The sequence below is a fragment of the Protopterus annectens genome, chromosome 2.part1, assembly GCF_019279795.1.
Source record: "Protopterus annectens isolate FY-2018-M chromosome 2.part1, PAN1.0, whole genome shotgun sequence".
Classification (NCBI taxonomy): domain Eukaryota; kingdom Metazoa; phylum Chordata; order Ceratodontiformes; family Protopteridae; genus Protopterus; species Protopterus annectens.
In genome coordinates, this window is record NC_056729.1 from 1,164,001,712 (window position 1) to 1,164,016,247 (window position 14,536).

The 14,536-nt window shown below is 38.3% G+C and overlaps 1 protein-coding gene across 1 annotated transcript in view; it reads right to left on the reverse strand.

Annotated features, from left to right (window-relative positions):
- LOC122794364 (protein eva-1 homolog C-like) overlaps window positions 1-7,615 on the reverse strand; it is a 1,797,456-nt gene extending 1,789,841 nt beyond the window's left edge. Inside the window, exon 1 of the mRNA XM_044062695.1 lies at window positions 7,220-7,615. Within this exon, the coding sequence (XP_043918630.1) occupies window positions 7,220-7,340 (121 nt within the window). The 5' untranslated portion in view covers window positions 7,341-7,615. The remainder of the gene's footprint in view (window positions 1-7,219) is intronic.
- Window positions 7,616-14,536: the final 6,921 nt, after the last annotated feature.

Below are 14,536 nucleotides of genomic sequence, written 5' to 3' on the forward strand. Positions count from 1 at the left end.
ATGGGTCTATCAGTCTGCTTGGTGGCTAAGATTACTGAGCTTAAACCTACTCACTTGTAAGGAAAAACGATACCTGTCAAATTTATATACCTTAAACCAGTCAAAATGCTGGCATGGCAAATTAATTCTTTTAGCAAGTAGCTGTATTACACAATCTGCCAAAGCAACGTTGCTTGCACTGATTCAATCACTCCACATGTAAAGGCAAACTATAAATAAAATGTACAGTGCATCTTAAGAGTGTTTATAATGGGCACATACAAACAAGATTATCAACAAAATAGCTGTAACTGAAAACAATGGATTAATTCATAACATAGCATTGTTTATTCATCATATTATCATCAGTCAGCCTTTTTAATTCCCATTTGTAAGTGTTACTCTACACACACACACACACACACACACACACACACACACACACACGCACACACAGCAGCTAAAATCTTTTGTATCATATTACCACTGTCTGGAGGAACTTAAGTCAAATTCAGTACTTTAAATGGTTTAATGACAATTGTAACAGCAGAAATTGTGACACATCAGTCAGAATGTGTATTGTTATGGCTTAACAACCATTGTAACAAATTGTAGCACATCACTCAAAATGTGTATTAGTAATGAGCTATACTATCACACAGGCCTCACAGAAGTTTGTTTACTTTTAATAGCACTCTTAATTAAAAGCATACAAGACAAATCCACTGCAGGAATATTTCATTATTCAGTGTCAGCAAAGGTCTGATGTTGAAAGGGAAGACAAAAACTTGGCTTTGCAGAACTCAGCTGTCAACAGGGCATGGTTTACTGGAGTACTCACATTATGTTGTCTGATATACAAATAAAAACTTAAAATGTTACTACACAAAAAGCTTAACTACATGAGATGCATGTACAATTCCAGATCAAATAATATCACTTAATGCTCTAAGATTATAACAGGCAGCCATTACACAACAGCAATTAAAACATGTTTTATTGTTTCATATTTTTTTTCAAATATAGGTTATTGCAAAACTTACTGTAGTCATGCAGCATATTTTAACCATTGGAGTTGCTTACGTTTTTAACCTCAAATTACACTATGCCTTTCTGAGTATTCAGATTACCTGAAACCAAATAATTTAACATTTGTACAATGCATTTCATTACAGTTTAAAATCATATTAGCAATGGCGGACCACTGCAATGCATATTTTATTTGACAGTCACTTTATCATAAAAGTGTTAAGCCATGTATGACTAGTTAAAAACATTTAAATGTTTGCATAGCTTACTTCCATGACTGGTGTTTAATCAAACTGCTTTTAAACATTTCACAACTTTCACCAGTTTAAATGATAGCATGCCCCTGTCGACTTTGAAAGCACCACACATCTGTTTAGTATCCTAGTGTATCTGAAGTCACTTTAGTCACTGATAGCATGCAGATTCACTCCTAAATACTCTGAATGGGCCTGTCAAACAAATTGCTATTATTATGGGCTGATTAACTACAGTGAAGAAAAGGGAAGTTCTCCCTCCTCCTCCTAACTGGGCCCACAATCGAGGAATCAGCTGTAATAAACACACAGAACCAATTAGCACATGCATGAAAAGCAGCACTTTCACCCTCCACCCTTCCATTCTGACACAAATGCAGCCCCCAGATTGTGTAAAAGGAGCTCACAAAGGCCTGAAAAGCTTGTAGAGAAACACCCACAACAAGGATTGACATGACCCTTTAACAGAGAGAGAACTTTGGCAAGGCAAAGTATTTTAGAGGGCTCTACTTTATAAATTATTTTAAGTATACTGTTTATGCAGTTTTCTGATGCTGTAGCAAATGCAGCATTAATCAAAATAACATTCAACTGTGTGCAGAGGCAGAAAATAAAAATGTTTGGAACAGATTAATGAATGAAATAAATAAAACTGGAAAATGTTTTAACCAAATTTGACAACTTTGTAGATTCCTGTAGTGATCCTTATATGAGAGTAATACATTCCATATGCACTGAGCCAGCTAAGAAATGTACTACAATTCATAGTACTTAAATTTTCATTTTATCTGATGGAATATGTCACAGTGGAACAATATCCCTGCCCAAAATGCATACATCAACAATACCCATCTATATGGCTGGAAAACACTGTGATATAAACAGCACAGGAAAACACTTCAATACATTTTAGATGCATTTAGATTTACATAATAAACCAAGAATAAATGTTGCAGTGTGGAGGGTGTGATGTTCATTTCCTAAATTATGTTAAGCACCTAGTTCATTAATAAAAATCAAACTGTAAAATATGTGCTACAAAATAGAAAAATAGTAAGTGATCCACGGTTGGGTTAAAATGGTGGGTAGTTCACAGCTGAGTTAAAAATGGATTATTGTTTACTAGGGTTAGGGTTAAAGGTTATTCTGTGCCCAGCCCTTCTAAGGCAATGATGCAATACCCTTTATTGCAAAAAGCTAGACAAGCATTGAAACAGTGAAAGAATGTGGCAGTGAAACAAGAAATAAATAAGTAACTGATGCATGTAAAACACAAACTATTTTATCTGAATAATGTCCGAGTGGACCCACCTCAGTGATATGACAGATTGAGATACTGATGACCAAATCACCTGCAATGCCAGTATCTTAGGCTTTACAAGTGAATGGGCCACAGCTGCTTAGGTGCTACACCACTGATCAAAGCACTTCATTCTCCATTGCTTGCTGCTTGTTTGGATATGGAACGTGAATCATGTGACCTGACTCACAAATGCCACACAATAAGTTGGTCAGCATATTAGCTCTACTTTCTCCACCAGGCATATGAACACATCTAATCCCCTTATGCTAAGACTGAGTTACTTAACTCTTGCCAGGAGACTAAATAATAACATGCTGAGTACACAGGAGAGGTAGAACATAAGGCATTACATTAAATGATCTAAGAAAAGATGCCTCTGTGACCTTGCATCTGTATGAAGTAAATGGAGAAGCATTTCCTTATTTCAACAGAGTCCTTGTGAATACTGCCACCAAACTCATCTTCAAGATGCCATTCTTTTTAGGTTAGTCCATATGAGAATATCTAACTTACTTTCACATGAACTGCTGCAGGTACTAACATGTCATGTGAATGTACTACTACTGATGAACATTTATGTTCCTTGTTACCTCCATTAAGTATGGGTATTCACTAATTCAAGTACCAACATAAGACATCTCTCCTTTATGAAGCAGTGTACTACAGAGGGTCTGTTTCCACTTCAGCAATACCAGACTATTTTCAAAGCATTACCTTTTCTGAGTCTAATTTCAGGCTACTCGTTGCATACTCTGAAGGCCAGAATACATCCATTACCTTACTCTCTGGCTTTATCTAGTCAGAACTGAAGGACGTAACTGATTTAAAATGTTTCAGTCCCATGAACTTAGAATTATGTGGATGCCTGTGATGGACTAACAGCAGAATAAACAGATGCCATAAACAAATGTTAGTTCAGTAAACTATGTTGGTGCACACTTTGCTGCTACGGACACTGACAATTATCACAAAGGTATAATATAATTTAATGTCTTTTCTACAACCAAGGTGACTCTGGTGGTGCATTGGCTAGCATTGCTGCCTCCCAGCAAAAGGTTCTCAAGTTCAGTTCTCAGCTGGGGTGCCTTCTGTGTGGAGTCTGCGGTCTTGTGGGTTTCCTCTGGGTGCTCCGGTTTCCTCCCACATCCAAAAGACATGCTACAGGTGGATTGGACACTATAAATTGGCCCAGGATGCGAGTGTGTGCATGTGTGTGCCTTCCGTGGAAGGTTGGGCACCAGGCTGGCAACTAGACACCATAGAACTCCACTGCCAATCATTCTGCAGACTGTTGTTCCACTGTGACAACCCCTAACAGAAAAAGCTGAAAGGAGAAGATCTTTTCTACACCCATGGAGAACCCATTATTATTAGTTATTTATTTACCGACATCTGATTACCAGGAAAGTCCAACAGTACCACTTCATATCAACAGTTAAAGTTTTATAACTTAACACCTTACAAAAATCAAATTGCCTAATACACTTTGATACCTACAGCACTTGCCGATGTTTTGCTCATCTAAACTGGTGACCTCTTCAAACAATCTTTTAATTATGCAAGTCACTGTATTCATACTTATCACATACACACCTACACTAACAGTTTCCAGTTTTATCTGATTTCATAGCTACTATGACAGCTAGTATTTATTGTCTGATACATATTGCAAGCTCTAAAGCCCACATCAAGAATACAAGCCACAATACCTTATTAAGCCCAGTCCAAGGGAAGTGAGTGTCACACCTCATTCTGTGGTTTGAGTTGGTGTAAACATATAATTATTGCTGTATCTATGTGTGTTACGTGTATTTTATCAAACAGAAAAAGTTGTTTAGGCTTGAGATAAACTACCACAAAGTGTCTCATCAACAAATGTTGTACAGAAAATAAAACTGCAATCCTAACCTCTCCTCCCACTTATGCTCTCTCCCTGTTTAATCTCACTAGCCCCCTTATCCTGTATATTCTCACTACCCCCCTTTCTAACAGCAACTTACTATCTTATCTTTCAGCCTTTCCATCGCCATCAAACATCTCTCTTACTCTCAACTCTGCTGCCTTTCTCTCCCCTATATTGTAACCATACAAGCCAAATTGTATACAAATTATAGTTTGTAATATCATTCTATATCAATTTATATATTTCCATCTGTATTGTTTAAAATGTTTTACACCTTGCACAACCTCTTTAGCTACTATTACTGTAAAATAATATTCACACTTTATGCATGTATTGAACAATAATGATCTAATGTTCTTCTGCTAATAAATTGTATCTTACTGTGGGGCTTTTCTTCCCAGGTCTCTGCTGAAAATGGGCCACTAAGCCCAGTCGGACTAACCCAGTCAACAAATGTAAAATAAAATAAATAAATATAAATAAAACTGCATTACTAGACTTCAATAACAGACTATCCCACAACATAAGCACTGCATTACATAATGTTTACACATGGCCCTCTGATATCATGAAAATGTGATGTAACTGTTTCATAACTGGCTAACTGTAGCGCCATGGTGATTCAAAGTTATAATACTACACACAACAAAAATACTGCAACTTGACAGCCTAACTGTGCTCTTTATGTGTGGCTAATCCAACAAAATCTCTTGCCATCATGTGTCATCACTCAGGTGGTTTCTGGACTTCAAAGCTTTAGATTGTTTCATTCCAAACTTCTCCCCTCCCCCACCTCATCTACCTCAGGTGTTCTCTTCCTCTTCTGGTCATGCTGCATAATTTTCTTTAGCTCTGAAATACCATCATGCTGTAGGTCTCTAACTGGAGTCAGAGCAAAGCTGCAGTTACACAACTATTATTGAATGACAACTACTGCTGCTGCTGCTAACATCTATAGAACTCCTGAGTACACTTGATAAACTTTGTGCACATACCATAATTAGGTCGAACAGCAACATTATTTTTCTTTGCTACTGCTGTAATCCATTGCTATCATGCACTGCTGTTCATTGTGTTACTTTGATCACACTCCATATGACGTTAGTATTAAATAACACAATTTGATCATCATTTTGCCAGAAGAGTTTTATTATAATTTCTTTTATGTATCTATCTATCTATCTATCTATCTATCTATCTATCTATCTATCTATCTACTGGTTCGGCAAACTGGGTATGTCTCTTTTCAAGGGAAACTTAGGAGCATTGCCTGGTTAGATAACTTACCCAGAGCAGCACCGTTTCAACTGAAAATTTAGGAACTCAAACTAGGATGACCTGAGTTAACCATCTGTGATCATACCTCTCAAACGTACACATTTTCACACAATGTCCAGATTTTTGCCTCATATTTTCTGACTATTCTTCATGAAATTTGTGATTTTCTGGATTTTTGTGTCATATCAGTGATGATTGAATTCACTAAATAATGACAGTCATTTCAGTTTCAAACTCCATATCCTTCAGAAAATATATGTCAACACCTTTTGTTCTAGCAACTTTTTAAGTTAATAAGAGCAATATTTAAAATGTGTCCATATTTTTGGGGCTTTGTCCCCCTATTATTTTTAACTCTGTCCAGACTTTTTGTACGAAGAGGTTGAGAGCTACGTCTGTGATAAACTGCCCAGCTAATATTTCATTGTACAAGTAAGTAATTAATTAGTCCAGCAGTTAACTTGCCAATTAATAATTATTTGACTATAGCTAAATGATTTATTAATTTATTTTAATAGATTAACAGGCTAGTTAAACTAATCTGTCTGGCAACTAAACTGTCACAGAGTAATATTTTCTTGAACAACTAATATTTTTGAAATTTTTCTGTAATTCTGTTTTACTCTAAGGTATTTATTTGTACTGTGCTCAGATTTGTACACATTAATAAAATTGATATGAAATAAGTTGAATCACATCACTCTACTATTTATTGCTAATTTCATCTCACAACATTGCTTGGTCAAATAAAATAAATCAATGTGCAATGACATAATGTATATTCGCATTACAATAAAGGTGCAGCTAGGCATGTACTATGTTAAATCACAGTGTACACATTATTTTTTTTTTGGGGGGGGGGCATTTTAGGCATTTCAAATGTACCAGCTATCTGCTCTGTAAACTCTGATTACTGGATATTAAATGCATTCCAAAGAAGAGCAATTAATCTGGTGTATAGTTTAGGAAAAAAAAAAAAAACAAGCAACATTATAACCAAAAAGAGTAAATGGACTAAAATGTTACTGATGAAATAAGAAACAATGCAAACATGTTCACTCTTTTGCTCTGAACTATTTCATTAAAACATCTTCTAGGAGACTGTGTTTATGCATATAACAAACTTCCTATTTAGAATGAACAATGCAGGCCAATGGAAATGAAGTATGTGTAGGGTATGGTAGTTTAAAAAGATGTGGATAGCACAGCAAATTCCATCAGGGCTATTACCCACAGCAGCTACAAAGCACTGCTAAATAAGCAAGTTACTTTCTGCAGCCAGAGTATTAGCTCAGTTTGTGCGCGGTACACACCTACCAGAATGCAAAGAAATGCTTTGAGATCGAAATGAAAGCAAAATATTTTGCCCTCAGTACTAGTTTTACTACAGGCATAAACTACGGTAAGTTAACAAATACCTGGATTTGTTAGCAGGCAAAGATAAGAACGAATTATGTCAAACTTTCTACCTACCTGAGAAATCTGAAGAAGTTCTGGCTAAGTTACAGAAGGTAGCCAAATAGACCATGCATGCCAGTAAGAGGACCGGGCTGGAAAGTGAGAGGTGACAGGAGCCATCACTGGGGTTAAACATCCTCCCGGGACACCGGCTGCAATAGGCGGCGACCGATCCTGCACTTGTTCTAAGCCTATAAGTTCCCACCTCAATTAAAAGTCATAAAACTTTACAGCCGGTCTGCAGATATATAGTCTCATTTCATATGCCTAGTCCAATAGCTCCGAGGAAAAAGATACCTAATGCTGTGAAACGTGGATGTAAGGCTCACCAGTCAGCCAGCACAAGAAAGGCAGAGGAAAAGTATCCCCCCGAGCGAGCTACAGCACGATCGGGACTACCTGACTGCTGCCTGCGCCGCCGTCTGCAAAGAGCCCCCGGGGTCCCAGCGCCCGGCAAGTTTCAAACTGTGCGGTTTACCGCGGCTTTTTTTCCGGACTCAAGCTACGTGACTATCTCAAGCAAGAACCAATGTGAAAGAAAAAAAACAGTATAAATCACATAACGTGCTTCCAAAACAAAAGTACATTAAAAAAAACACCGCAACAATAAATTTAAGATTACTACGTCATATGTTTTCTTTAACTTTTTGCTGCACTCTGGTGTTCAAGGAAATGTAACTTTAAAATATCTAGCAGAACAACAATAGAATGTATAATAATAAAAAAAAAGTCAGAATTCCAGTGACCTGTGCCATAACTCTCAACTGTACAAGTTTTCGCAGGATGTCCAGATTGTTGCCTCATATTTTAAGTCTGTTCCTCATCAGTTTTATAGTTTTCAGGCAAATCTCACAATCCAAGTTGCTAAATAACGATATACATTTAAGTTTTTGGACCTCGTTTCCTTCTTAAAACACATGCTAACACAGATCTTGTTATTCTAGCAATGTTCTAAGTTTATAAGAGCAATATTTAAAATATATCAGTACTTTTTTTTTCGTTTCTTCCATTATTTTTGGCTTTGTCCAGATTTCTTGCGCTGAGGTTGAGAGATAACTTCTCTACTTTACTTTTTTCTTGTAACATTTGAAGAACTATTAAGCTTCTGTATTGAGTACAGCTTAAAATATGCTTTGTGCCCGTGTTATGACTCTCTTGCATCCTACCTCTTTAATGGCCCTGAATGGATAACATTGTTCCACCATAAGACTAAGACAGTTGTTAATAAAGTTGCCTAAGACAGCAGGGAAGCTGTCAAGTTAAAATTTGGAGGGGATCTGCAGACTGAATACACTCTGGCTAGGCTTATAAATGTCCTAAGGCAGATAGCCTAGTATCTACCTATGAACCTATGAACCTATATCTGACCCATAAGTACTGACAGGTCAGGAAGGCTGTAGCTAAGACAGTCACCAAATTGAAGTCCCATTATGGGTGCCCAGGGGGAGTGATTTTAAAATGGCCTCGGAGAGGTTCTAGCAGACTATACAGCATCCTGGAGAAAGGAGAGAAAGCTCATTTGCCCTGGTTGTTCTCTGAAAGGGTAAAGAAATTTTGACCCCAAATGGAGACATTGTCATGAGATGAAAAGAACACTTTGAGGAACTCTTGAACCCAGTAGATATGTACTTCTACTGTGCTAGTGACATTGGGTCCATTGCTGTAGAAGTCCCTGTAGCGGTTAAACATTTGTGAGGTGGCAAGACCAAACTGAATACAACCAGAAATACTAAAGAATCTGGAGGTTGTTTCAAGTCATAGTTAACATACCTTCTCAACGCTGTAAGGAAGACAGGCATCCAGCCACAACTTCTTTTTTCCAATTTTTGCACATGGAGTCAGGGTATCACTTCAGCAATGACAATCATCTAGAGCCAAGGTTTACATTGCCATGTTGGATGGAAAACTTTGTTGGTGGCTCCCATTTGTAAAAAAAAAAAAAAAAAGGATAGAAAAGCATGTTTTCATTTGAGGAATCAAATCTTCAGCCTCCTGTGGGAAAGCTTGAGCAAAGCTCAAGGTTGAAACCATCATTATCCAGTAAGTCTATGACCCCAATCTCATTTATGAACATCAGCTTTGAACAATGATTGAAAGGGTGAAATTACAGATACAAGAGGAGAAATAAGATTCCTTCATAAGGTTGCTGGAATCACCCTCTGTGATAAGGTGAATTTAGAAACACACACACACACACACACACACACACACACACACACACACACACACACACACACACACACACATTACAAAAAAAAGCCTTCTGCTCAGGCACTGTTAGAATCAGAAATATGAAAGGAAAACCTTAGCTCTCCGTTGGGATTCAAACTCATGACTTCCAGCATTCCATCCTGGCACCACTACTACTAAACTTACAAGATCCTCTGGTCAGATTTTAGTTGAATTTCCCTTAACAGCTTTTTCCTTTCAGCTAGGAAACCTTGGCTATGCACATTTACATCAAAGTATACACATACACAGAAAATGCCTTCTGCTTATAATGCCTAAGTTTAACATCTCATCCGAAGAAAAACATATTCAGGAGTGCAACACCACCCTTATGTTGCACTGCAGTATCAGTTTAGGAAAATTAATTCAAGTGCCTTATGGTACAGTGGTAGTGTTGGTGCCTCACAGCAAGAGGCTCTCCTGTTCGATTGTCACCTGGAGTGCCTTCTGTGTGGAGTCTGCATGTCCTCCCCGTGGTTGAGTGGCCTCCAAAAGACATGCGTGAATCGGCGTGCCTTCGCTGAAGGTTGGGTGTCGGGCTGGCAACTTGGCACCATAAAAATTGACTGCCAATCATTAGCGGACTGGAGTTCCGCTGTGGTGACCCCTAACCGAGAAAAGCCAAAAAGAAAGAATTTAAGTGCCTTGTATGGAAATAGAACCCATAGCCTTCTGGCAAGGGTGTTACCTGTTGAGCAACTGACACTACATTGATGATGGCCTACAGCCATTGTCCCCAATGCATGTTTCTGGGTCTCTGTACTCTGGCCTGATATACTGACTACCTTCCCCTCCCTTTGAACAGTTGGCCTCGCACCAAGCACACCTAGTTTTCCCCATCATGTGACCTCTGTCATTCCCACTGTTGGATTCTCAACTTTCACCATCCTTAAACTGAGCTTTGACAACCTGTTCAGACTGTTGCAGAAGGTAGTTGAGCTGGTGCTAGGAAAGTCAGAAATGGTTAAGAGCAACAGAGGAACATACAGAAGAACAGAGGAAAGGAAATTGTGGGGGTGGAGAAGGGAGGAAGGCTATACTGTTTATAGAGCAGGTGTCATTTTTTTCAAGAAGGGTAAATAGAGAAGGGTGTAAGTCAAAGTTGTTCTTCTTTCAGCTTTTCCCCGGTTAGGGGTCGCCACAGCTGAACTCCAGCCCACTAATGATTGGCAGTAGATTTTTTACGGGTGCCGAGGTGCCAGCTCGACGCCCAACCTTCAACAAAGACACGCTCATTCTACGCATGTCTTTCAAATGCCACTTGACCGCAGGGAGGACATGCAGACTCAGGGGATGAAAAGACAGTATAGGTATGGAAGCAGAGACACACAAACAAACAAACAGACAGAAAACAGAGACAAAGACCATAAGGGTGGTACTGACATGGGGAGAGGGTTCACGATGGCATGCTAGGCACTGCCAAGCAGCACTCTGCTGGTTACATGTAGAAAAAATCTCCAGGTAGCTAATGCACACAGCAGGCCGCTGCCATCAATTCCTCAATTTCTTGATAAGGTAACAAAATATGACCTACTGGTGACATTACCAGAGGGAGCAACAACACCCCCCCCCCCCCAGAAATTGATGACCACAAGTTACAGAAAACACCTTCAGGTTTTCTCTGCCACATGAACTCCATCACCCAACACAGAAGCAGGTCTGGAGGCAGTTGGTGAGCTTGTAGAAGTCAGGCAGGATGAAGGAGTAGGGATCACTGCAGTACCACAGGCACAGCTGTGGCTGACGTTGCATAAAAATAGTAACATGAATGGAAATACTTAGAAAATAAAAAGAAAAAAGAAAATATAAAGGCACAGCTGTGGCTGACATTGGATAAATTAGTAACGTGAATGGAAATAATTAGAAACTAAAAATAAAAAATAAAATATAAAAGGATAGTGACAAAGAGAAAGAAACAGAGAGAGAGACAAAAATACTGCCCTATCTGTATCTGTTGATTAGTTTTACATTTGCCTATAGAAGGACTAAACAGCTGCTAGGTATGCTTTTGAGCCACTGACCATAAGATTGACTAAGTACAGAATATTATTTGTTCCTATTGGAAGATGTGTATACAATGGTGAAACTCATTTTTGATGGGAGTTATCAGTAAAATGCTGTTGGCCATAACATGCCATGGAAGTTGTGTGTGGATGTGCCAGTGTGGGTACTTCATGTGGAACAGTGACAGATACAGACCATGTGGACATGGACAGTGTTACTTCCTAAAGAGACATACCTTGCCAGTCTGCTTTAACTGGACAAAACAGTGGTGGTAAGGCAGGCAGCTGTCAGCATTTGATGGGTAACCACTGTAATGTAGGCTAATGTATCCTATGGTACAGCACTGTTGTAATTTAGGAATACCATGGGTATACCAGTTGGAAGTGGCAAATCCAGACTCAGAGCTTTCTGCATCTATGAGCTTGACCATTTGAAGACCCCACTACTAGAACGGACCACTGTTCTTACAGGTATTAGATGGCCCAGCAGGTGAACACTCCTCCCCAAGGCAAAAAGTTGAAAGCTGTTGAAACCTGTTTTTTTTTTTTTTCTTACGTGTACAAAAGTCACTTCCTTACTGAGTTAAGTCCCACAGGAAGAACTCAAAAGAGTGTAGTCCCAATAAATATTCTGAAAGTCAACTTAGAATTATTGGAAAGAAACCCATTAGATCCAGCAGCACCTAGATAATCTCCCAAGGTTTAATTTCTACCAGCAATAGTGAAAACAGTCTAAAGTTTTCTGCTAGTGCTCTGGCAACTCATTCCATATTGACACCTTCCTGTTTTAGTTCCATACCTGCACTGCCTTATCTCTTACTTTTATACTGAGAACATGAACTACCACATAGGCAGCAATCTACTTAACACCGAATGTGTGATAAGAGACTTTGTTACCAGGTGAACAGTAGTCTCTCCTTTGATAGTCTCATTGCCACAGTAGTCAGGAAGCCCTTCTATGTGGCACACCTCATTATAAAAGGGTTCTCATCCAGGAAAAAAGAGGTCATTGTTCCCCTCTACTCGACACTCATTAGACCCATTATAGAGTACAATGCCCCTTTTGGAATGTACCTCACAAGACATCTGCAGCAGCTGGAAAGGCCACAGAAATATCTCACAAAGAGGATTTCCTGGCCTCAAACAAATGTCCTACACTGACCATCTCAAAAAACTCCAGCTTTACTCCATAGCATATCGCCTACTCTGAGGTGATCGCTGCCTAACATATAAAGCTATGTCAAACCCAGAGCTGATGGACATGCTACACCTAAAGAAATCCCAATCCCTCCGAGCTACACACTCTAGGGACCTAAACCTTGTCACCACAATAAACAGGACATGCTGGAGGGATAGATTCCTGTCCCAGAGACTCCCCATGCTCTGGAACAGGCTACCTATCTATGTCAAGCCAAGTTTTTCATTAGCACTCTTCAAGAAAAATCTTCATGAGTGGATGGGAAATAGGAAATACACCCTGGGGATCACTTCTGTGAATCTGCTCGACAGTGGCACAGGAAAATAACTTTCTTGGGTGGCGTAAGCCAGGGAACCTTGTTGGCTAGGCTTACATAGGTCCTTGGGCCGATAGCCTAGCACCTACCTATGAACTTACCTGTGAACCTATGGGCTGATGCCAAAGGTGAAGGATATGATTCCCTTACAATGAAAACTCTAAAAAAGGCATGCAGCTTAGATAAAAAAGTTACTAAGAAACTTATGAGTTCATTTTAATACTATAAAGAGTGACAGGGATTTGTTGCCAAGAATGCTTTTTCAAAACAGCCTGAAATATTTTGGGGAAAAATAACTTTATTTTTCCATAATCCAAAATTAAAATGTATAGAAGTAATTATTCTAAAATAACTACCCTGATCCAACTTATGTACAAAATGGAGTATCACAAGGCATGTAATCTATATCAGGAAATATCTGGAAAAAAGGCAAGAGAAATTATATTTTTAACACAAAACTGAGCCCAAAAACTTGAAAATAAATAGATCAGATAAAAGCTAGATACCATCATAACTCACTGATATACCTAAATAAACTCTAAATACTTGTAAAACAAAAGCTATGAAAAACTTATTTTTAGCAGTCTTCAAGCTTAATGCAAGATTTATCAGTGTGGTCAAATATTGCTGAAAGGAATATGTCATATCATAGAATTCAACACAGAGATTAAAACCTTCTAGGAAAATAACAGGTAAGAAAAAGATAGGTTGTAATAGTTAATAGTTAAGATTCACAGCTAAGTGATCATAAAGGCATATGATTCTAAAAATATGGTCTGACAGCCCTGAGACTTCTAAACAAATAGGGGTGAAAACTAAATATTCATCAACAATAGTACATTCTTAGTTTATTTCTGAGCTTACAGACTTAGATGGGAATGAGCTGTGATTTACAAAAATGATGCAAAGCAGTTTCATCTAAAAACTCACGGCAGAATTAGGGTTACCAATAATTTCCTTATCCCAGTCTCATTTATTTTCTGGTACCAGATCAAATAATTACAAATCCCTATTCGAAATTTCTTAGTTTTTTGTGCATTTAAAGATAGTTATTATTTGTATAGTTGGTTTATTACAGGCTATCGCAAACCATTATGACTAGATGCTACAAAAAAGGAGTTGAAACTTCAAGAACAAGACAGTTCCCAAGTTATTTAAAAGTGAAGCAGGAAATAAAAAAATAGTTACTGATTGACAGAAAATGTGAAAGGAAGAGAGGAAGATTTCTGTCCCCTCTGTCATTTGCATCTAGGGAGGATGAACAGCATAAAGGGCTTATTATTAATTTCTTTTATAAATAGTACTGGAACTGTGATTTTAGAAGTCCCATTGATAACTCAGTGATCAAGTCGAAATCCAAAATCTCTAAAAACATGAATAGTGAGGTATTTTTACAACAGCAAGAATAGCTAGATTAACAGACTATACTATTTTGATACAGTTTCTTACATCACCAGAATATGGGCATTATTATTTGCCAGCACTGATTTTCCTTGACATTCATCCTTCATAGATTAGTACTAGGCTAATTGCCCTTGCAACCCATTTTTAGCCTAGCCAATTACTCCAGGTGAAAATCAAACCCT